A 22,863-nucleotide genomic window follows, 5' to 3' on the forward strand; every position below is an offset into this window, starting at 1 on the left:
GCTTACCCTCACCTCAGCTGTAACACAGATAAAGCAATTATAATGAATAGCCTAATTTTGCATTAACAGCAAATTGCAATGATAAATAAATTGTCTAGTGTTGTCATTATTCAGTCAGTCCCAAAGAGCTGCAGGTAGAATATGCATTATGGCCATGCTTTATTTCTTTATTTATCAGGCATTGCCTCAGGAAAAGCAGCAGTGAGTTTTGAGTTCCTGTCTTTGTATCTTTTCATTCGCTAATGAAAAATAGATATCCTAATTTCATTCCCACAGAATTAGAAAGATTTTAAAGTGAATGATCTCATGACTCATTTCCTTTTCATGTGTAACATAGGGCCCAGACTTTTGATCCCTAGATTTCATTGCAATTCTATGCAAAGAAATCCCAAGAGAATATAATTTTCTATACTATATTTTTGTATACTATATGAATTAAGTTAAGGCAAAGGATAATCGTTAGCATTCAAAGATATATTATAGGAATTTTGCCTGGTCTGAACTACCTATTCATAACTACTTCACCTTTACAAATTATTTAACTGATATCAAATTAAATGTCCCTGCTTAGATGTAAAAGTCTATGGAGATTATTAGTCATCCAGGTCATGGTTGTCCCAAAGGTGCTTTTTTCAAGAGGCAACTGGACTTTCTGATTTTTCTTTGAAGACGTTTCATTTCTCAACCAAGAATCTTCTTCAGCTCAGAGCGAAACTTCTTCAAAGAAAACCTAGAAAGTCTAGTTGCCTCTTGAAAAAAGCACCTTTGAGTTAGATGTAAAAGAAAATAATAATTGTAATACAAGTGTTCGAGGGGAAAAAATGATGAAGAAATGCGTGCAAATCCCACATTTTGGAATACACGTCTTCAATTTGCTCATGCTAGAATATTTTTACATCTGCAAGTACTACAAATTTAATTTCTGCTAGCATTTTGATTTTGATACAAGGTTTCTTGGAAGGGAAGAAATGTCAGGGCGCCTCAACTGTCTTGTTTCACAAAAGCCAATTACAAACATTTCATCTAATAAATCTTTAAAGGACATCAAAAGGCTTTGATAATTTAATCTAACACACAAAGGATGCTGTTTTTCTTCCATTACTCCTACCCTGTAATTGAATTAAAAAAGCAAAGGTCAGCATCTCAGGATCAACAAAAATGAAACACAAACCTTTTTCATATAGCCATTTATTGCACTTGAAGCCTTAAAATACTTATAAATTGAGAAATTGTTGGCTGTTTTATGTGGGCATATTTTCTCTTCAAAATAAATACTTCATTTTCTGATTTTAGTAGTTAAACTTAACGAAGCAATAAATCAAATTACTAAGCTCTGAACTTCATGTACACGAACTACTTTTAATAACCCAACCCTGAAGGAGTTTGGCCTTCAAAAATTTCTGGCCCTATTTGAAGAAAATCATTTTCCTCAGAGTCCTTGAGAAAAATATTTTTGCTTACTTGTATGTTGTAGTTATTATTGCTATTCTACTATGCTGTTTACTATGAATTGTATTATTTTATTTACTTATTGTAGGTTTATATTGTATTTTTGTATACTGTTATAAGCCATCAGGAGTCAGTACCATACAAATTGGACAAATATATATCAGTAACATAAACAATATAAGCTTTGTGCATTTAAATTCCCTTTCTACAGGCAATATTAATCTTCATTTGGTTATTGGGCAGTGCTAATAGATATAGATTATATAAATACTGAAAAGCAAACTTTTAATAGGGACATTCATAGGACACAGGATATTTAAGCCATAAAAGACTTTGTAACCTGCAAGAACTGATTCCATAGCATTCACAATTGATGAGAAATCACATCTTGCAGTTTCAATTTACCGACACATTAACCATATCGAGCTTCTAAGAGCCTAAATCAATCCTCTGCAGGAAAAAAAATATTATCTGGCCCATGGGATAGTTTTACTGAATTGGATTACATTAATACATTCTGAATTACGCATGAGTAATTATGCTTACAGCCGACAGTAAAAAGAAGTCACAGCTAGCCTAGCTTTCAAACTTAGATTTAAGAAAAATTATTTAATGCACATATTTTAAAGATCTCACATTATTTCATATACTCCTTGTTGCAATACTTTTCTTGCAGTAATTCTTGAACTACATTAGAAGACAATATTTGTAGTTCAGGGTTGAACTGGGAGGAATCTTTGGTGTTCTCTGAGCTTCATTGTTTTTGTGCAGACATTTCATTACTAAACAAGATAGCAATAGCAATAGCAGTTAGACTTATATACCGCTTCATAGGGCTTTCAGCCCTCTCTAAGCGGTTTACAGAGTCAGCATATTGCCCCCAACAACAATCTGGGTCCTCACTTTACCCACCTCAGAAGGATGGAAGGCTGAGTCAACCCAGAGCCGGTGAGATTTGAACAGCCAAAGTGCAGAACTGCTGTCAGCTGAAGTAGCCTGCAGTGCTGCATTTAACCACTGCTCCACTTCGGCTCTAAGATAACATCATAACTGCTGCTTACACCGATATTACTTAGGTTAGTAATGAAACATCTGCAAGAAAACAACCAAGCTCAGAGCGCATCAAGGACCCCATGGAACTATTATTAATTTCCCAAAACCAGAAGCTTGAAGGGGGAAAGAAGTGGGTAAAAATACTTAGGAAAATTTACATACATACAACATTGGAATAAAGACAAATAATCACACTCCTTGAAAATGCTTCACAAAAGGGGGACTTCTGGTTGACGTCGTGCCGCAATCAGATGTGAGGAGCAAGACTCCGGGAACTCGCATCAAATCCCTTAGTTGGAGGGCCCATAAGGGGCTAAAGTCACCCTGTATGGGTGACGAAGCATGGAGGGCTGCCTGCTGGTTGCGGAGAGTGGCAGCTCCCTGCTTGACCCAGGGCTAATTTCCTCTCATCCAACAATGAAGAGGCAGCCATAATGGTTGCATGAAGCTGGGGCAGCCAAAAAAAACAAAAAATGAGCTGGAGTGGTGTAGATGAAAAGTGATTGAACTGGGTGAGGTGATTCTTTTTTTAAAAAAAAACCTAAAACCTACCCTAAAGAAAATAAATTCTGGAAAGGAGGCTCTTTGAAAAGTTTAAGCGGCAAATACAGAGAGAGAAATCACAGAACTGAAAGAAAAGATTCTAAGAGAAGAACGCAAAACCTTTAAAAACATAGAAAGATTGGATTTCTAATTTTTATTGGCAATAAGGCATTGTCTGAATTATGATTATTTGTTTGAATAAATACCAACAGAACCTGTCAGATTTTGTGGAACATTGAAAGTTAAGCTGAAGGTGAATGGAATAAACCAATGATGGTGAACCTTTTAGACACTGAGTGCCCAAACTGCACATGCATGGCTTTCTGCATGTGCATACGCAGCAGAGATCCAAAGACCAGCTGGCCAGTGGGAGATGGGCCATCCCAACACTGACAGCGAAGCAAGAAGTAAGATCTTTTTATTTCGTGGGTTTCTGTTTCATCAGTTGCAGAAAACAGAAACTCACTAAAGAAATTCCATGGATCTAACTTAGGGCAACGGTGCACGTGCCAGCAGAAAGGGCTCTGCATGCCACCTCTGGCACGCATGTCATAGGTTCGCCATCACAGGAATAGAAATTATACTCCCATAACCCTGGGAAAAATACTGATCAGAGGAGAAAGTGGAAATAAATAACACCTGGAGGACTGCCATGCTATCTACTACTCTATATTTATCTATCTCATGACTACTGGAGTTCTAATGGTGAGAACACGGGACATCTAAATAAAGTGACTTTCAAATATCATACGTTATGATTGCATGCATGTGCTGAGTTCAACCTTTTTTTAAAACAATTTTTCACCCTCTCCAGGCTCCAGAGGCTTTATAGGAGCCTGGGGAGGGCAAAAAAAGCCCCCCCCCCAAGAGCGCAAAATCCCGCCCTATGGGCAAACAGGAAGTTTGGGAATGGACTTCCGGTTTGCTCAGAGGTTTAAAACCTCCGGAGGCTTCAGGGAAGCCTCCTGAAGGTCCCTGAAGCCTCCAGAGGGCTTAAAATAATTCTCCAAGCAAACTGGAAGTGACTTCCGGTTTGCTCGTAGGGTCGCTTTTTGTCCTTCAGAGGCTCCAGGGAAAACTCCTGAAGGTTCCAGAAGCCTCCGGAGAGCCTCTGTGGGGCGGGGGAGACTGTTTTCGCCCTCCCCAAACTCCTATAAAGCCTCTGGAGCCTGGGGAGGGCGAAAAAAGCATGGAAAAATGGGGGGGGAAGCGGCTCTCATGCGCGCATGCAAACTGGGGGGGCATGCATTGCATTATGGGTGCAGCATGCCCATGCACGACCCCCTGTGCTCCCCCCCTTATGGCACAAAAGGTTTGCCATCGCTGACATATACCGTAACATTTGGGACCAGCTGTGGCTTCTGACTGCTTTTCAGGGAAATCTCATATAGAACCCATTTCAATAATCCATGCATTAAGAAAATATTGAGAACAATATTGCTCTGCCATACCACCCATCTTTGGGGGAGGGGGGCTCAAATGTTAAGTCAAAACTGATTTATAAAAGCAGAATTCTAGAATCATGTTAAATTCAGGAAATTAAACTCTGCAGGAAAGCAACTTTTTTTTGAATAAATAAGTTAAAATATACTGTTCCCATTTCCGTTCGTACTGCTCATTTACAAGATATCCATTTCAAAAATCATTATAGTCCATTTATCAAATCAATGTTTTAAAAAAGTTGGTCTTGAGTCACTCTGTATCTGTAAGATTGGCTTATTTCTAGAAAAAGAAAAGGGGGAAGGATTAAAGTAACTTAAAGTTCATCTGAATGAAACAAATATTCCTGCAACAGCACTCTGATGTTATGGCAACAAGAAATGCTGTCTTACACATTAACAACTGACTCAAAAGTTTTAGACATTAGTTAAAGCTATAATCAACCTTTTTACTAGGGATATTGGGTACTTGGGGAAAATTTGCTGTAGTGGTTAAGGTGCTGATCTAGAAACCAGGAGCGTGTGAGTTCTAGCTCTACCTTAGATATGAAAAATTGGCTGGGTGACTTTAAGCAAATCATTCTCCAAGGTAGTAGTTGTGGAAAAAAGAGGAGGAAGAAGTATTGAGTTGTGTACTATTAAAAACTGGTGGAATAAAAATCTAAACCATGCTTAATAGTGGGGGGGGGGGGGGAAGCAATTCTTTCAGTAGCACTTCAAAGGGATAATATTGCTGTTGGGTAAAACTTGCATTCCCACCAAAATTTCTAAAACCCAAGAAATAGAAGACTAAATATTTCCAGTGTGGTAGCCAAATATGCAATGGCACCAGTGGTGGGATTCAAAAAAATTTATTACCAGTTCTGCGAGTGTGGCTTTGGTGGGCGTGACATGGCTTGGTGGATGTGACAGGGGAAGGATATTGTAAAATCTCCATTCCCACCCACTCCAGGGGAAGGATACTGTAAAATCTGTATTCCCTCCCCATTTCAGGAGACAGTTACTGCAAAATCCCCATTTCCTCCCAATCACCTGTGACTTGGGAGGCAGAGAATGGATGGGAGTGGGGCCAGTCAGAGGTGGTATTTACCAGTTCTCTGAACTACTCAAACTTTCCACTACCAGTTCTCCAGAGCTGGTGAGAACCTGCTCAATGCTACCTCTGTTGCTCATGCTTGCGTGGCCAAGAGGCCGCGTACTGGTAATGGTCCACAGAGCAGGACTCCTGCTTTACAGTGAATGTATTAAAAATGGAAGAGTACCAACATTTACATCAACTGGTTCAGAAATGGGGAAATGCAGTTTGGTGTAAGCGGTGTAAGCAAATGTAAACTGCTGCATAATTAGGAAAAAGAAAAAAAGAAACTTCGGACATCTCCCATATATTGATAGTGATTGAATGTGCACTTGAAGGTGTGGGGGGGACGGGTTGTGGCAGGAGCACAGCAATTTCCCAGGGAGGAGGCAGTAGCAATAGCAATAGCAATAGCATTTAGACTTATATACCGCTTCATAGGGCTTTCAGCCCTCTCTAAGCGGTTTACAGAGTAAGCATATTGCCCCCAACAATCCGGGTCCTCATTTTACCCACCTCGGAAGGATGGAAGGCTGAGTCAACCCTGAGCCGGTGAGATTTGAACAGCCGAACTGCAGAACTGCAGTCAGCTGAAGTAGCCTGCAGTGCTGCATTTAACCACTGCGCCACCTCGGTGCAGAGAGAAGCCCAAATAAAAAAAAACCCTGCAAAGTCCTGAACTTGATGGGGGAGGAAGGAAGAGGTCAGGGAAACCACATCGCAGCATCTCTCAGAATATACCCATTAGGTTAGAAGGTTATAGCTTTAGTCTGGCAAGATTCTGTCTATTAAGGATAAGCAAAAAAAAAAAAAAAAATGAGTTGATTGGATTTCACGTGTTGTCTTTGGATTTGGGTCTGACAGTAATTAACCAGGAAAACTAATCTGGATTTTTGGTGGATAACCTGATAATCCATGTTGCTATCATGTTGGGAATACGGTGCACATGACTGTTATAACATGCAAAACACACTGAAGAGCATAAAAAAAAAACTCTGGAGGAAAACTAGTGTGATGGGTTTTTCAGACACCAAAATTACAATATTTCAGAATAAAGAGATGGCAAAATAAAGATATATAAAAATAGGCAATGTGTGAAAGTAAATAGAAAAAAAACTTTATCCTTTCTCAGTACCATTCCTAAAATCTTTTAATGAAAATGAATAATGCAAGACTTGGGCAATTTTGTGCCAGTAAACTTTCAAAAGGATTTAACAAATATATATAGGCTGAGACTATCAGTGACTACCAGTTATTATAGTGATACATTGCATCCAGAATCAGAAATAATATACTTCTGACTACCATTTACTAGGAAGCACAAAAATGCTATCCAGTTTTGTTGTTTGCAGCCTAACATAAACATCTAATTGGGAAATATGAAGAAAGTTGGTCTAATTAGATCTTATCCAGTTGTTTTTGGTTTATATTTCATGTTGCAGCCAACCTTACTTCATTTTGTACTTTATTTTGTAACTGATGGGAAAAAGCTGGACTCCGATTACATTTAAAAAATTAGATCCTCAATCGTGAAACACACTGAGTTGGTTTTGTCAATAATCTCATTCCAAACTATCTTGGAGAGTTTTTGTGAGAAATATAACTACCAAAGCCTGCTCTGACATTGCGATTAAACCAAGGAAGTGGGTGGCTGGATTCCTTTTATCCTTTTATATTAGTGATGGTATTAAATGATTTACAAAGAAAGTAAAGAGCCATCTTTTCAAGCAAATGTCCCTGCTTAGTGATTAGAAGTTCACTGTAAGACATACAGCCAGAATGAGATCACATTTCTCAAGCTTGTAGAACACCTCAATGACCCTGCTGCACAAATACAGTAGCTAATTGGAAGCTAGATTCACCAAGGTCAAGAAGAGAGTCTATTTCAAAAATTGATTGGCAAACATTGCAATCAAATCCTGTTAGTCAGGATTTGGTGGCTTTTGTAAGTGACATATTTTGTACCATTTCTAATTTTAAAAAATTTATTCCTTACCTTTTTATTTTATTATTTTTATACGTATTTTAAGGTGGCAAACATAACATTGAAGAATATAATCTCACTAAACTGAGATCTTAAATTGAATCAGTTCAGCTATTCATACTAGATTTATAGGAAAACAAAACATTCTTAAAATGACCTGTTATAAACAATATTTAAACACTAGGAGTCTTTATAGTAAGTTGTAAGCAAAAATAACAAAAACAACATCCTTCACCTGAGCCGAGGTGGCGCAGTGGTTAAATGCAGCACTGCAGGCTACTGCTAGATCAGCAGTTCAGCGGTTCAAATCTCACCGGCTCAGGGTTGACTCAGCCTTCCATCCTTCCGAGGTGGGTAAAATGAGGACCCAGATTGTTGGGGGCAATATGCTGACTCTCTGTAAACCGCTTAGAGAGGGCTGAAAGCCCTATGAAGCGGTATATAAGTCTACTGCTATTGCTATTGCTATTGCTTCAGTGAAAAAAGATTGTATTTTTGCAAATCGTATCAGTGCCTATCTTCAAAAACCCCAAAAAGTGTTAAGGAAGCACCCCAAGGTCATATGATCACGATTTGCCATCTTCCTTGCCAGGCTTTCCACAAGCAGTTACGGAGAAGCTGGTAGGGAAACTCACAAATTACTCTGTTAAGTGTCCCTGGCTCCCCTGTGCTCACACCAACCCACAATCTGCTTTGTCTGGCCTCCCTGTACCACAAGCACAAACCCAAGCCTGCTTCTCTTACCCTTCCCGCACTTATGCAGAGCCTTCATCCGTACCCCCATCCCCATTCTCCTTACCTGGTGTCCCCGCTGCTTCCTGTTTTAACAAGCCCCTTGGGGTTATACCAGCAACCTGGATTGTTGAGACTGTTGCTGCTAAGCAATGGATCGTTTGACTTGTGCTTAACGACTGGATTGCTTAGTAACAGCAATGCCAGTGCCATTGTAACCTGAGGATTACCTGTAAATATGCTAATTAAAAAAATTGTTTTTAAAAATTAGACATTAATTCTAATGTCATGGAATCCATAAAATTATCCATTAGTATGGAATATTGTTGTTTTATAATCTCCTAATCACAACATCTAACGTTTTCACCATCTGCCAACGTTATGAAATGCTATGGGTTCTGACTCTGAAGGATCTTTTCAATGTTATAAGCTCAAAACATATTCCCATGTGTAGTCAATTTTATTGTAAAGTTAGAACAACATACACCTTTTGGATCTTGGAACAAAATGTCATCGATCTGGAGGGTTCTAAATGCAGCAAATGAAAAAAAACTTGTTCATTATGAACACAGCGTTCAGCCCACATAAACAATTAAAGCAGGATCATTTATGGGTGAAATCAATATTATTAAACCATTTTCCTTGTTTAAAACATTAACTTATCTCAAATAGAGAATTGTGAATGATTATATTGTATGGATTTCCCCCTATTTATCACATTTTTCAGACTATTAAATGCACCCGACTATAAAACGCACTTAGATTTACAGGAGGAAAACAAGAAAAAAAATAGCTTTTGGCCTCTGCACAGCCTGTTTTCATCCTCCCAGGCTCCCAGAAGCACTTGGGAGCCCCCAAATGAACCCATTTTGAGCAAAATGGGCCATGCAGAACACCACAGAGTGCTTCTGGGGCTGGAGAAGGTGAAAAAGCGACATATGGAGGGCTTGGGAGCCCCAAAACGGGCCTAGTTTTGGGGGGAAAAGGGCCTGTTTTTGGTGAAAATGGGACATGTGGAGCATGCTTCTGAGGCCAGGGAGGGCGAAAACACAACGCAGGGATGGTTCGGGAGGCCAAAATCACCCATATTCAGTCTATAAGACACACCTAAATTTTCGCCCACTTTTAGTAGGGGGAAAGGTGCTTCTTATACTCTGAAAATTACGGTATTTGAAAAACTGCCGTATTTAAGTGTTTAGGTTACATTTTTCTCTCTCCTTGTAATCAGCCACAGGAAAGGATGAAGACAAAAAAAAATCTGTCAGTCAAAGTCCTGCTCCCCACCCCACCCCCGCCTCTCCTGCAACCATTTCACGTAGGCTGAGATTCTTTCAAGATGCTATAATTTGTCTTAGTGGCAGGAGGAGACTTCCAAGACCCTTTGCAGCACTGGAGAACATATGAGATGTAGAGGAAAGGGAAAATCTTTATAGCTTCATCTACTTCTTCAACACTGATTTCAATGGAAGGCCTTCCCCCAAACTAAACCTAGAACTAAGAAGAAATTTCCTGACAGTTAGAACAATTAATCAGTGGAACAACTTGCCTCCAGAAGTTGTGAATGTTCCAACATTGGAAGTTTTAAAGAAGAGATTGGACAACAATTTGTCTGAAATGGTATAGAGTTTCCTCCCTGAGCAGGGGGTTGGACTAGAAGATCCTAACCCTCCAAGGTCCCTTCCAACTCTGTTATTCTATTTTATTCTAAATGAAGTAAGGGAGAAAGGATTTTCCAAGAACTGGATATTGCCACTTTTAGCTATGCCATGCTCATCTGAGAGTGCTGAGTTTTCCAGTAGATTGTCATTTGATGTTTTACTGTTAATTACCAGACCTGATTGACTGGGGCTATAAAATAAAAAAAATATACAAATTGTGATTCCCTTGTGAATCACTTCTCTTTGCAGTAATCAGATTTGAAAAAGAAACTTGTTTGGCATCAAACTGTCCTCCAAATTTGATTGCCGTCAAGGAGGATAAGGAGAAACATCAAAAAAATTTTTTTAAAAAAAACACTATTTGAGTGGTGTGTATAAAAAGAAAAGAAGCAAGAAACCAAATCGTTGCAAGCCAAAAAAAACCATCAGCACAAAAAAGTAATACATCATCAGGCAAGTTGGACATTGTAAACCAGAACATATTTTCATTAATCAATAAACAGTAAATCACTTGGCATTTTAAAAGGCACTATCAATCATTTCCATAAATAATAATAGATGTTTCCTCTGTGCAACTGGTAAGACCATTTACATTCTTTAGAGCTCTTCTGAAGCATTTAATATATCAAATCTTAGAAAGTCAAATATGCTTGAGGAAAATGAAAGTTTCATCTAATTGACCTTCGTTACAGTCGTATTCTGTTGTAAAAGTTTTCTACAAAAAACACACACTGCATACTAAAGATTCAAAACTTGGGAAAGCTTTAGAGTTGCTGTTGGAGAAGAAACTAGTAGGGACACAAGAATTACTTAATGTTCTAATATAAAAATCTGCATAATTTAGCCTGGAAGTTTACAACATATGTTAAAAACCTATAAAAATTCAAACACTATTCAGCCAAATGTAGTATTTAATAATACAATACAATACAATAGCAGAGTTGGAAGGGACCTTGGAGGTCTTCTAGTCCAACCCCCCTGCCTAGGCAGGAAACCCTATACCATTTCAGACAAATGGCTATCCAACATCTTCTTAAAGACTTCCAGTGTTGGGGCATTCACAACTTCTGGAGGCAAGCTGTTCCACTGATTAATTGTTCTAACTGTCAGGAAATGTCTCCTCAGTTCTAAGTTGCTTCTCTCCTTGATTAGTTTCCACCCATTGCTTCCTGTTCTACCCTGAGGTGCCTTGGAGAATTGACTCCCTCTTTTTTGTGGCAACCCCAGAGATATTGGAATACTGCTATCATGTTTCCCCTAGTCCTTCTTTCTCTTAAACTAGACATACCCAGTTCCTGCAACTGTTCTTCATATGTTTTAGCCTCCAGTATCCTAATCATCTTTGTTGCTCTTCTCTGCATTCTTTCTAGAGTCTCCACATCTTTTCTACATCGTGATGACCAAAACTGAATGCAGTATTCCAAGTGTGGCCTTACCAAGGCATTATAAAGTGATATCAACATTTCACGTGATCTTGATTCATTCTCTCAAATGTTAAAGCACTAAATTCTCTGCAATAAAGTTCCATGACTAGTCACAGCCTTGATGCTACTGCCTTTTACAAAGCATTGAAGACCTCGATATACCCCATGGCATCAAGACTGGAGGTTAGCTTTCATGAGATGTTATTGTTCTGCTAAATGACCATGGCATCGAGATTGGTTTTTTGCATTGTTTATAACATGTTCTTAGCTGCCCAAAGCCACATCCGCAAGATGCAGGGACACTTAAATTGGTAAATTAAAAAATGGAATATGTAAATGTATATGTTACTGCAGATTACTTCTGCTGAATGCTGACTGCCGGGTGCCTGCAATTTGGCAGTTCAAATCTCACCAGGCTCAAGGTTGACTCAACCTTCCATCCTTCCAAGATCGGAAAAATGAGGACCCAAATTATTGGAGGCAATATGCTGACTTTGTAAACCGCTTAGAGAGGGCTGGTAAAGCACTGTAAAGCAGTATATAAGTCTAAGTGCTACTGCTATAGCACATATACACTACTTTCAATATTTTTTAAAATAAGTGCACAAATAACTTTTTTAATAACTGCTGTGCATTTAAAAACATGAAATGCACCTTAGCTCTACAACATGGCCAACACTAGGACTACAAAAAGCTTTGGGTTTGAAGTAGTAGCTCTATGAGCTAGACCAAATTGGCTCCATGGGAAGGCCAAAACTGCATTTTAGTGAGACAGACCCATGAGGGGGAATCTGTGGCACGTGTACCAGAGGTGGCACACAGCACCCTCTCTGATGGCATGCAAGCTGTCACCCAGTTCAGCTTTGCCGCACTTGCACCCGCGCAGCCCACCAGTGAGCTGACATTCGGGTCTGTCACACATGTGGAGGGAGAGGCGTGTATGAGGGTCATGCATGCATGTGTGTACAGCACGTGGGGGGGTCACACGTACATGCACAGGGGTCGGGTGCATGGGGATGGTTGGGTGCACATGCACGGGGGTGGGATGCATGCACAGGGGGTGCACATTGCATTGGGGAGTTCATGCATGCTAGTGCATGCCTTGGACACTCGGTCCAGAAAAGGTTAGCCATCATTGAGATAGACTTTTGCTAGTCTGCTTAGGCAGGAATGAGTCACTCAAGTCACTTCCTAACAATGATGTCCTTTCCTTCGGGCTTCAAGAATGTCCCTGCCCTTGATGCTTCTGTATATTCCCTTCAAGGCCGTCTCTATGATTCTCTACACAATAAGAAGCATGTAATCCAAAGCCACATTTCTCCTTCAAATCTGAAGTGCTGCACTGCCACAGGAACCACCAGACCAGTGCTGCATTTGTGCAGTTGAACCAGTATTTAATATTATTAAAGGTGAATTAAAAGTAATATGCAGCATTGAAGATGTGTAATATTTACAGCATTTATGTAAACATCTAAGTGACTTTGCTGATTTTTTTTGGTGGAAATCTCCAGGGAACCTCAGAGTTGAAAGCTAGATGAGAAGTCAAAAAACTATTGTTAAAAAAGACTTAGATTAATGGCAAATAAATCCTGTACTGTTGTCAAGAGAACTACATAAAAATGTCCAGGAGTTTAAATTGAATCAAAGAAAACTACTTTTTTAAACTGATGAAATGTAATAAAAGAACACCCAGTAGTCTTTAATGTGTTTCAAGGGCTACAAATTTTCTAGAAATGAAGGTAGTTATTCGTAATGGCCTTTCCCAAAAATATTTTTGTCATGTTACAATGAGGAAAATGAAATGGGGAAAAAAAACATCTTTTAAAAATAACTTTATGAAATAGAACTTAAGGTAATAAGATAATAACCATAGTTTCCAAGTTCATGTACACATCTAAGCATGAATATTCATAGTGAATAAATTTTTCCATCACTATTTTGGGTAAAACTGCACTGAGTTTCACAATCCTCTTACATCTCTTTGACATCCCCCAATTTAAAAATGAAATGGAGTAGGCCAAGGTTTAAAACAAATTAGAAATGCAATGTAAAACTTTTCTATGTTATAAAAATCTGAGAAGTTTAAGAAAGATGGGAAGGAAACACTTATCAACAAAAACTAGTAAATTAAAATAATTTGTTCAAAACTGCAAGGCTGTAGTAATTTAATAGCAAGGCTTGACTAGCATTGTATCAGGTTGTGCAATTAGTATCACTAATTACATACACCTGATATAATGCTAGTCCAGCCTTGCTATTAAATTACTACAGCCTTGCTATTAAATTACTACAAGTGCTCTTCATTACTGTGATCAGTAATTCTATACAGAGAACTCTTCTACCCAACAATTATCACCTACAAATTTTAATGCTAAAGTTTTTAATTTCTTTATTAGCTATAAAAAGTAAAAGGTTTCCCTGTCAATCATGTCTGACTTTAGGCACAATGCTCAATCCTGTTTCTTGGCTGAGGTAACCAATGTTGTCCAAAGACAATTTATGTGGTCATGTGGACAGCATGGCTATACACCAAAGGCACAAGGAAAGCTATTACCTTCCCACCAAAGTGGTGTACACAATATAACAAGAACGTGGCTACATCTTAAACAACAGATTTCTTTCAGTAACAGTTTAGGTCAACCAGAATTCTGTTTTTAAAAGTTAAGCACTAAGTGGCAAACAACACATCTAAGAAAGACAGATGACTCTGAAAGAGATGCTTAGATTTTTCATGCAGAACTTGTAAGTAATATCCCTGGTCTGGAGGAGCAGATGAAAAGTTATGTGCCGAAGTGTTAATAAAAATTTCAGTCTGAACAACCAGAAATCTTCATATACAGAATAAAATCTGCAGTTCACAAAAGAAAGTTATCCACATAAAATCAAAAGGGTCAAAAGCATCACAACAATCTTATTCAGATTCTTAAACACTTAGCTTGTCAACACAGATCTAATTTCTTACAACAGCTTCTCACAATCTATCAAGGGTACACAAATTTAGGATGATTTTCCAAGCTCTGTCAATGTCAAAGTAATTATTTATTTATGGCATTCATACCTTTCTTTCAGCCACAAAGACTCCCAGAAAGGCTTACAAATCAATAAAAACAAGAGACAGTCCCTGACCTCAAGTTTACAATCTAAAAAGAATAGGCTGAAAGGAAAAGAAAAAAAGAATGGGGAAGGAAATGGAAAGCAACTAAATCCAGACCCAGGATTTTTTGTGCTTAGCTCTTGTTACAACTATCTAAATTAGCTTTAAAAAGCCAAAGTTGTTAATCTTATGATCAGCTGAAAAACAAGAGTCAAATATTTGTGGGCTGTCAATTGTGCCCCTAACCCTAACTCCAGAACAGCCTGATTCTGAATTCTTTCTATGCTGCAGTCTATTAGGAAGGGCTGCTAAACAATATTTAGGAGACAAATAGAACTGATGGTTGCTTTGGCCCACTTCTCTGTCTTTAGTATGGCTTGAAGGAATGATTCAGAGAAAGAATGTATTAAAAATGCTGCAAGAAACACTTGCTAAAAATCTCCATCTCAATAACAAGATGATCACCATAGCTTCAGGTTCGTTTGCCTGAAGCTATGGTGTTTTAATCAAAACTAGTTCACAAAAGACAAATAGCACTGTAACAGCCCAAACAAACCAAGTCAGTTAAATTTAGGTCGCCTTATTTTTGCATCTTTTCAAAATGGATTATAGAATAGAGCAGGGGTGTCAAATTCGCGGCATCACAGCAGTGTCATGTGATATATTGGGGACGCCCCCCCGTGCCTTTGCTAAAGTGTGCGTGAGTGTGGCCAGCACGTGACACATCTGGCCCACAGGTCATGAGTTTGATAGCCCTGGGATAGAGTCTAAAATGTGTCCCCTAAACATGCTCCCAAGCAATTCCATAAAAACAGTGGTCATAATACCCTGTTTTCCCTGAAAATAAGACCTCCCCGGATAATAAGCCAAATTAGGCTTTTGAGCGCATGTGCTAAAATAAGCCCTCCCTGAAAATATTGCAACACAGCAGCAGCCATGAGATGACTACACTTGCCACCTCCTGTACCTCAAAAATAATAAGACCTCCTAGAAAATAAGGCCAAGCGCTTATTTCGGAGGTCAAAAGAAAGTAAGACCCTGTCTTATTTTGGGGAAAACACGGTAATTTAGCAACCAAATTGTTATACAGGTACTCCTTGTCTTATAATCATTCAATTAGTGATCATTCAAAGTTACAACATTGAAAAAGTGATATATGACTATTTTTCACGTGAGTGCTGCAGCATCCTCTTCGTCACATGATCAATATTTGAATGCTTGGCAACTGGCATGTATTCATAACAGTTGCTGTGTCCCCAGGTCATGTGATCCCCTTTTGGAAACTTCTGATAAGCAAGGCCAATGGGGAAATCAGATTTACTTAACTATTTTACTAGCTTAACAATTGCAGTGATTCACTTAACAACTATGCCAGGAAAGATAATGAAATGGGGCAAAACTCACTTAACAACTGTCTTGCTTAGCAATGGAAATTTTAGGCTCAATTATGGACGTAAGTTAAGGACAGTTTGTATACTATTTTCACAGTTACTGAATTACTCAGTCATAAAATAACCAGAAAATAAATATGTTGAACAATGTGTTGATTTTATTTGCATTCTAAATGTTTTTAAATTGTATGATTTAAATAAACACTCTTTACATTTTTAAATATTTTAAATTATTTTCTTTTTGTTTCTTTTCAAGTTTGCCTTTGAAGTGGCTATTTCTTTCCATATCAGTAAAAAGAGAAGAAATTATAATTGAAGAACAGGCCAAAAGTATTTTACTTACCAATTCATAATTACCATCCAAAGGAACTCTCCAATCTGAGGAACATCTTTCAGGTGCCTGCCTCCCATAGTTGTTTTGCCAATTCTCTTTCTCCTTTTGCTCAAAATAGTCAAGGAAAGATGGTCTGACAGCCTGCATGGTTTCATCTCTCCCTACAAGTAAAGACACATTTATTGATTCAGAAGAGAAGATGTTTCACATATTAATAACCCCTTTTAAGCAAATTTAATATTCAAACATGTCCATCTTGTGACTAATTGAAAATAAATAATAAAAATCTGATTCACAAAGAACTTTGCAAATATGTCCCATCAGCCTATTGGTGAATGTAGTACGCTTCATTTCACTGCTGTTATCACCATAGTCCTATACCCATGACGGTGAACCTATGGCACACGGAGCCATGTTTCCTGACACACGTAGCATCACCCGTTCCTCTTCCAGGTTTCTGGCATGCATGCACGCACAATGATCAGCTGGCTTTTGTGCATGCGGCAGTGCCAGAAACTGGAAGAGCTGGTCTTCCGTTTTCCGGCGTGAGCGTGCATGCCGGCCAGGTGACTGTCACACGTACATAAGCGCCAGGAACCAGAAGATTAGCTGGCCGGTGCGCATACCCCCTAGGCAGCTCCTCTTCTGGATCACAGCCCAGATGAGTGTGCAAAGCATGCATGCATGCTTCCTTTTCAGCACTCAGTGCCGAAAAGGTTCGCCATCACTGTCCTATACTGTCCAATCATTTTTGTCTTTTGTACTTCTCAGAGCTTCTTGGAGAACTATGACACACCCTATGATCAGTTACTGAGTAAAGTCCAATCAGGAGCAAATTCATCTAATACTCTTGTACTCTTATCTTGTCCACATTCCAGAAGAACTTCCATCAGGGATGGATTTTTCAAATAGGAAATAAATGCTTGATGATCATAGTAATGGAACACATATATTTTCTTGTTTAGAAGAGTTTCACAAGTCTAATTTAAAAAACCGGACAAAAATTGGGAATACATTAATTGTATTCATCTCCTAAAATAACTCAAGATTAGAATCATTAGATATCAATTTCTACAGTTTAAAACCCACATTACATCTACACATTACAGCTAGGTTGCATTAACAGAGGGATAGGATCAGGTTCATGTGAAGCATCAATACCACTTTATAAAGCCTTAGTAAAACCATACTACTGCATCTGGTTTTGGTCACATTATAAAAAAAGATGCAGAGACTCTGGAAAGAGTGCAGAAACAAGCAACAAAGATGATTAGGGGCTGGAGGCTAAAACATATAAGAACGGTAGCAGGAATTGGGTTTGTCTAGTCTGGTGAAAAGAAGGACTGGAAGTGACATGATAGCAATGTTCCAATATTTGAGGGGCTACCACAAAGAAGAGTTAATGTATTTTCCAAAGCACCAAGAAGGCAAGACAAGAAGCAATGGATGAAAACCGAACAAAGAGAGAAGCAACCTAAAACTAAGATAAAATTCTTAATAGGGACAACAATTAACCAGTGGAATGCCTTGCCTTCAGAAGTTGTGCGTGCTCCATCACTGGATGCTTTTAAGAAGAGAATGGACAGCCACTTATCTGAAATGGTATAGGGTCTCCAGCTTGAGCAAGTGGTGGACCTAAAAGACCTCTTAGGTCCCTTCCAACTCTGTTACTCTGTTATCACTGCAATGCCCTGGGCCAGTAATTAACATGTAGAATTAAGATGATGAAGACCCTGGTTCAAGTCCATTGTTAGCCAGAGAATGGCTGCCTTTGAGCCAATTTCCATCTCCTACTCTAGACTAATCCATAGTACTGTAACTGTTAGGGGAAACAATGGGAGGCAATAATGCTATATGAAGTGTAGAGTTCTTAGAAGACAGGTTATAAATTTAACAAATAGAGAATGCTGGGTTTTATCTTATAAACCATTAAACTATTTCAGGTACTGTTTTGCTTGTATTCTAAAGATTTTTAAGAACAGATTAATGATATTATCAAGGAGTTCTGTCTCAATGTCATTTTAAATATTTAGGTATCATTTAGATAATGCAATGTTATTTAGATAACACACTAGGAATTTGTTCTCAATTATCTCCATTTCACACAGAGAAGAATCAAGCAAAACATTCACGAACCGGGGGAAAATAACGCTGTATGTAGTTGGTGTATTTATTTATTTATTGTACAACATTCATTAGCAATAGCCCACTCTGTCATGAAATGTGGAAGTTTGTGGAAATAAATGCCTCATTCTGTAACCAGTTCTTATTTTAAACATATCCTTTTAAGTTACCAATCCAGAGCTAACAAGGAAAGTATTATTCAGAAAAGTCTGAGTTTCTCCGCAGAGGCAATGGAATAGTCTCGCCTCTATTTTTCTACTCTGCAACTTGATAGAATAGCTGTAAATTAACTGAGAAAGGGAAAAAGGCAACAGATAGTGGAGAGAATGGAAATGTCAAGTTTCTTTTCACGCCCATGAATGTTCAATTATGAGGTACACACATATGTGACAACAATCCATGCACTGAATAAAATACAAAGCACTCTCAGAAACATTCAACAGATTTATCCAAACTAACAAAAAGAAAGGATAAAATGTTTTCATAACAGCTTTTTATTTTTCATAGTTAAATTACCCTTCAATGAATTTTGAGAAAGGTCCACATGATGCTGCCCACCCTTATAACCCACTCCTCTTTCCACAAAATGCAAAATTGTTGCATGATATTTATGATTGCTAAACTTTGGAATCCGTTATGTCAATGCAATTTATGGTTATCTAGAAGCTGCATAATAATGCCAACTGAAGCATTTAGTCTGCAATTTTATATGCATTTATATGTTATGGCTGTGGTTAGGTTTCTCAATTAACACACATAAAGACTGTTCTAAAATTACTGTATCAGTTTCAATGCACAATATTCCAGCTTTTGATGGTTCTTCTCTTAAGACATTGTAAAGCTCTTATGTAATAAGACAGACTAAAAACATAATTTTTGCAGCACAAAAGGCAAAATGCATGGCAATCTAGAATGTGTACCAACTGTAAAATGGAGCAAAAAGAAAAAAGAGGGGGAAAGAATTACAATCTTCCCAATATATTTTGGAGTTTCTGTAAAACTCATAAAAAGCTTTTCTAAAGCACAACATTCAAAACCATTATTTAATAGCAAACTGCAACATAATGCAAAATGTTCATCTTGGGCCAGGACAGATGCAAAGGTTCACTGGCATTTGCAGTGCCAGATTTGTGTTGCCTGCTCGGAAACACAATTTTTGTTTGATTGATTTTTTCCTTAATGGAAATTCCACAACATCCGCTTAACCACTAAAGAAGTATCACTCTAAGTTCTTATTAACCTCTGGAAGATTATCTTATGTAAGACCTTCCTAAACAACATCAATGATCATAGAGGAATCTAAAAGGGTTAGTACTGTCTTCAGTGATATTTTAGGTACAATATTTTCACATGAAAATCACATCCTATTCCAAAGCCAACCAAGGTTCAAGGTTCAAGGTTTATTGAACTTGTATGCCGCCCTATTCCCAGAGGGACTCAGGGCGGCTAACAAACCAAAGGGGAGGGAATAATACAGACAAAAAGCAAAAGACAAACAAACAAAATACAGAAACAATTTAAAAGCAATCAACAGCCACACAATTCGAGTGGGGATGGGAACTCATCAGCCCCAGGCCTGTTGGAACAGCCAGGTTTTAACGGTTTTGCGGAAAGCCTGAAGGGTGGTGAGGGTCCGGATCTCCACGGGGAGGTCGTTCCAGAGGGTTGGAGCAGCCACAGAGAAGGCCCTCCTCCGGGTGGTCGACAATCGGCATTGGCCGGCGGATGGAATTCGGAGGAGGCCTAGTCTGTGGGATCTAATAGGTCTTTGGGAGGTAATTGGCAGCAGGCGGTCTCTCAAGTACCCAGGTCCAATACCATGAAGGGCTTTATAAGTGATGACTAGCACCTTGAAGCGTATCCGGAGACCGATATGCAGCCAGTGCAGCTCGCGGAGGATAGGTGTAACGTGGGTGTACCGAGGTGCACTCACAATCGCTCGCGCGGCTGCATTCTGGACAAGCTGAAGTCTCCGAAAGCTCTTCAAGGGCTGCCCCATGTAGAGCGCATTGCAGTAGTCCAGTCTTGAGGTCACAAGGGCGTGAGTGACTGTTGCGAGAGCCTCCCGGTTCAGGTAGGGACGCAATTGGTGCACCAGGCGAACCTGGGCAAATGCCCCCCTGGTCACAGCCGACAAATGATGTTCTAAAGTCAGCTGTGGGTCCAGGAGGACTCCCAAATTGCGAACCCTGTCTGAGGGGTGTATAATTTCACCCCCCAGCCTGAGAGATGGAATACATGGCCAATTATTGGGAGGGAAAAACACAAGCCACTCGGTCTTGTCAGGATTGAGTGCAAGCTTGTTTACTCACATCCAGACCCTAACAGCCTCTAGGCACTGACACATCACATCAACCACTTCGCTGAGTTGGCACGGGGTGGACAGATACAGCTGTGTATCATCCGCATACTGGTGATATTTTATCCCATGCCGCCGAATGATCTCACCCAGCGGCTTCATGTAGATGTTAAACAGGAGGGGGGACAGGACCGAACCCTGCGGCACCCCATACTTAAGGGGCCTAGGGGTCGACCTCTGCCCTCCAACCAACACCAACTGCAACCTGTCCGAGAGGTAGTAGGAGAACCACCGAAGAACGGTGCCTCCCACCCCCACCTCTCGCAACCGTCACAGAAGGATACCATGGTCGATGGTATCAAAGGCCGCTGAGAGGTCAAGGAGCACTAGGACGGAGGCATGACCCCCGTCCCTGGCTCTCCAGAGATCATCGGTCAGTGCGACCAAAGCAGTTTCTGTGCTATAGCCAGGCCTGAATCCAGACTGAAAGGAGTCTAGATAATCGGTTTCATCCAAGGACCGCCGGAGCTGAGAGACCACCACTTTCTCAACAACCTTCCTGACAAAGGGGAGGTTGGAGAATGGACGATAGTTATTTAGAATGGCTGGATCCAAAGACGACTTCTTCAGGAGGGGTCTCACCACCGCCGCCTTTAAAGGGGGGGAAAGAACTCCTCCCAAAGGGAGGCGGTAACCATTGCCTGGATCCAGCCACATGTCACCTCCCTGCTGTTCGCAACTAGCCAGGAGGGGCACGGGTCCAGCGCACGTGGAGGCACTCACTGCTCCCATGGCCTTGTCCACTTCCTCAGGAGTAACAAGTTGAAAATCAATCCATAGCTACCGCTCAAGACCCTCCCCCAGTACCTCGGCTGGCTCTGTGCAATTGGAGTCCAGGTCTGTCCGAAGCCGAGCAACTTTATCCGCGAGAAATTGGACAAATTCCTCAGCTCTACCTCGTAAAGGGTTGCCCGTATCCCTCCCTTTCAGGAGGGAGCGGGTTATCCTGAACAAGGCGGCTGGGCGCAACTCAGCGGATGCAATCAGAGCGGCAATATGTGTTTTTAGAAGTCTGAATTGCCAGAAGATAAGCTCTGATGCAGGCTTTTAACAGTGCTCGGTCTGACTCGGATTAACTGGACCTCCAGCGGCGCTCTAGGCGTCTCTTTTGGCATTTCATCTCCGGAGATCCTCAGTAAACCAAGGAACCCTCCTGGATCCACTGCCTCGGATCGGCCGTAAAGGCGCAATCTGGTTGAGAGCCTCCGACGCTGCTGAGTTCCAAGTAGCAACCAAGGTCTCCATCGGACTGTGGACAAGAGTATCAGGAACAACGCCAAGCACCGTCTGAAAGCCCTGAGGGTCCATAAGGCACCTGGGGGTGGAACCACCAAAATCCCAATTGTTAACGTTCTATATTCTTGCACATTTAAAAAAAAAGTGATTTGCTAAGAAGCTGGCCCAAGTAACTCTAGAATTATGCTGGCTAGTATGCTGGCCAAATAAAGCCAAACTGATATGCCCTACAAAACAATGGAATTCATATAAACCATTTGTAAAATAGAAGTATCTGCATAATGAATCATACAAAGACATTAAATCATCAATAATCCCAGCTTATTTACCAAGATGATTCATATATAAATGTGATATTGTTTTGAAGAGTGATGGATTTCTGCCATGTAAATTGCCACCTACACACATTTCTGAATTTGCTCTGCAAGATCAAATCAATGTGTCCAAATTGTTAAAGAAAAATAACTTACTTCTGAAATCTTGGGAGTGTTTCACATACTATAATGTATATCTTTTGAAGATTTTTATTAGAATCTTTAACCTGGTATGGTTAGACATAGGGATTATCACAGGCAGTCCAGAATTTGCATATCAAAAAGATCCAAGTCCTGAAATACAAACCACTTTTTAAGCCAGGGTGTGTGGAACTATGACCCATTTTATGACTTGGGGACTTCAAATCCCAGAATTCCTGAGCCAGCCTGGAAGTCCCCAAGTCATAAAAGGGCCATAGTTCTATACCTCTGCTTTAGGCGAATATAAGGTTCACTCACAAACCCATTTCCCACACACATACTTTCAAAATACAAGTGCAAATATGGTGCATATATGCACAAAAAACTTCCATCTAGAAAATAAGTAGAAATTCTTGTGCTATTTCTCTTATTCATTAGTTCTCCTCCCCTCAATTCAAATGCCCCATTTTCCTGTACCTCTTTACCACTCTACCAGCTGATGCTGTCCAATCA

General features: G+C 39.7%; 1 protein-coding gene across 2 annotated transcripts in view; it reads right to left on the reverse strand.

Moving 5' to 3' along the window:
• STK4 (serine/threonine kinase 4) overlaps positions 1-22,863 on the reverse strand; it is a 76,898-nt gene that overhangs the window by 14,896 nt on the left and 39,139 nt on the right. For both annotated transcript variants that reach the window (XM_087720398.1, XM_087720397.1), the window contains exon 10: positions 16,186-16,337. In XM_087720398.1, coding sequence (XP_087576524.1) covers positions 16,186-16,337 — 152 coding nt within the window. The remainder of the gene's footprint in view (positions 1-16,185; positions 16,338-22,863) is intronic.

This window comes from Thamnophis sirtalis, unplaced genomic scaffold (genome assembly GCF_051295495.1).
Source record: "Thamnophis sirtalis isolate CommonGarterSnake01/CBP01778 unplaced genomic scaffold, rThaSir2_p1.2 scaffold_7, whole genome shotgun sequence".
Taxonomy (NCBI): Eukaryota; Metazoa; Chordata; class Lepidosauria; order Squamata; family Natricidae; genus Thamnophis; species Thamnophis sirtalis.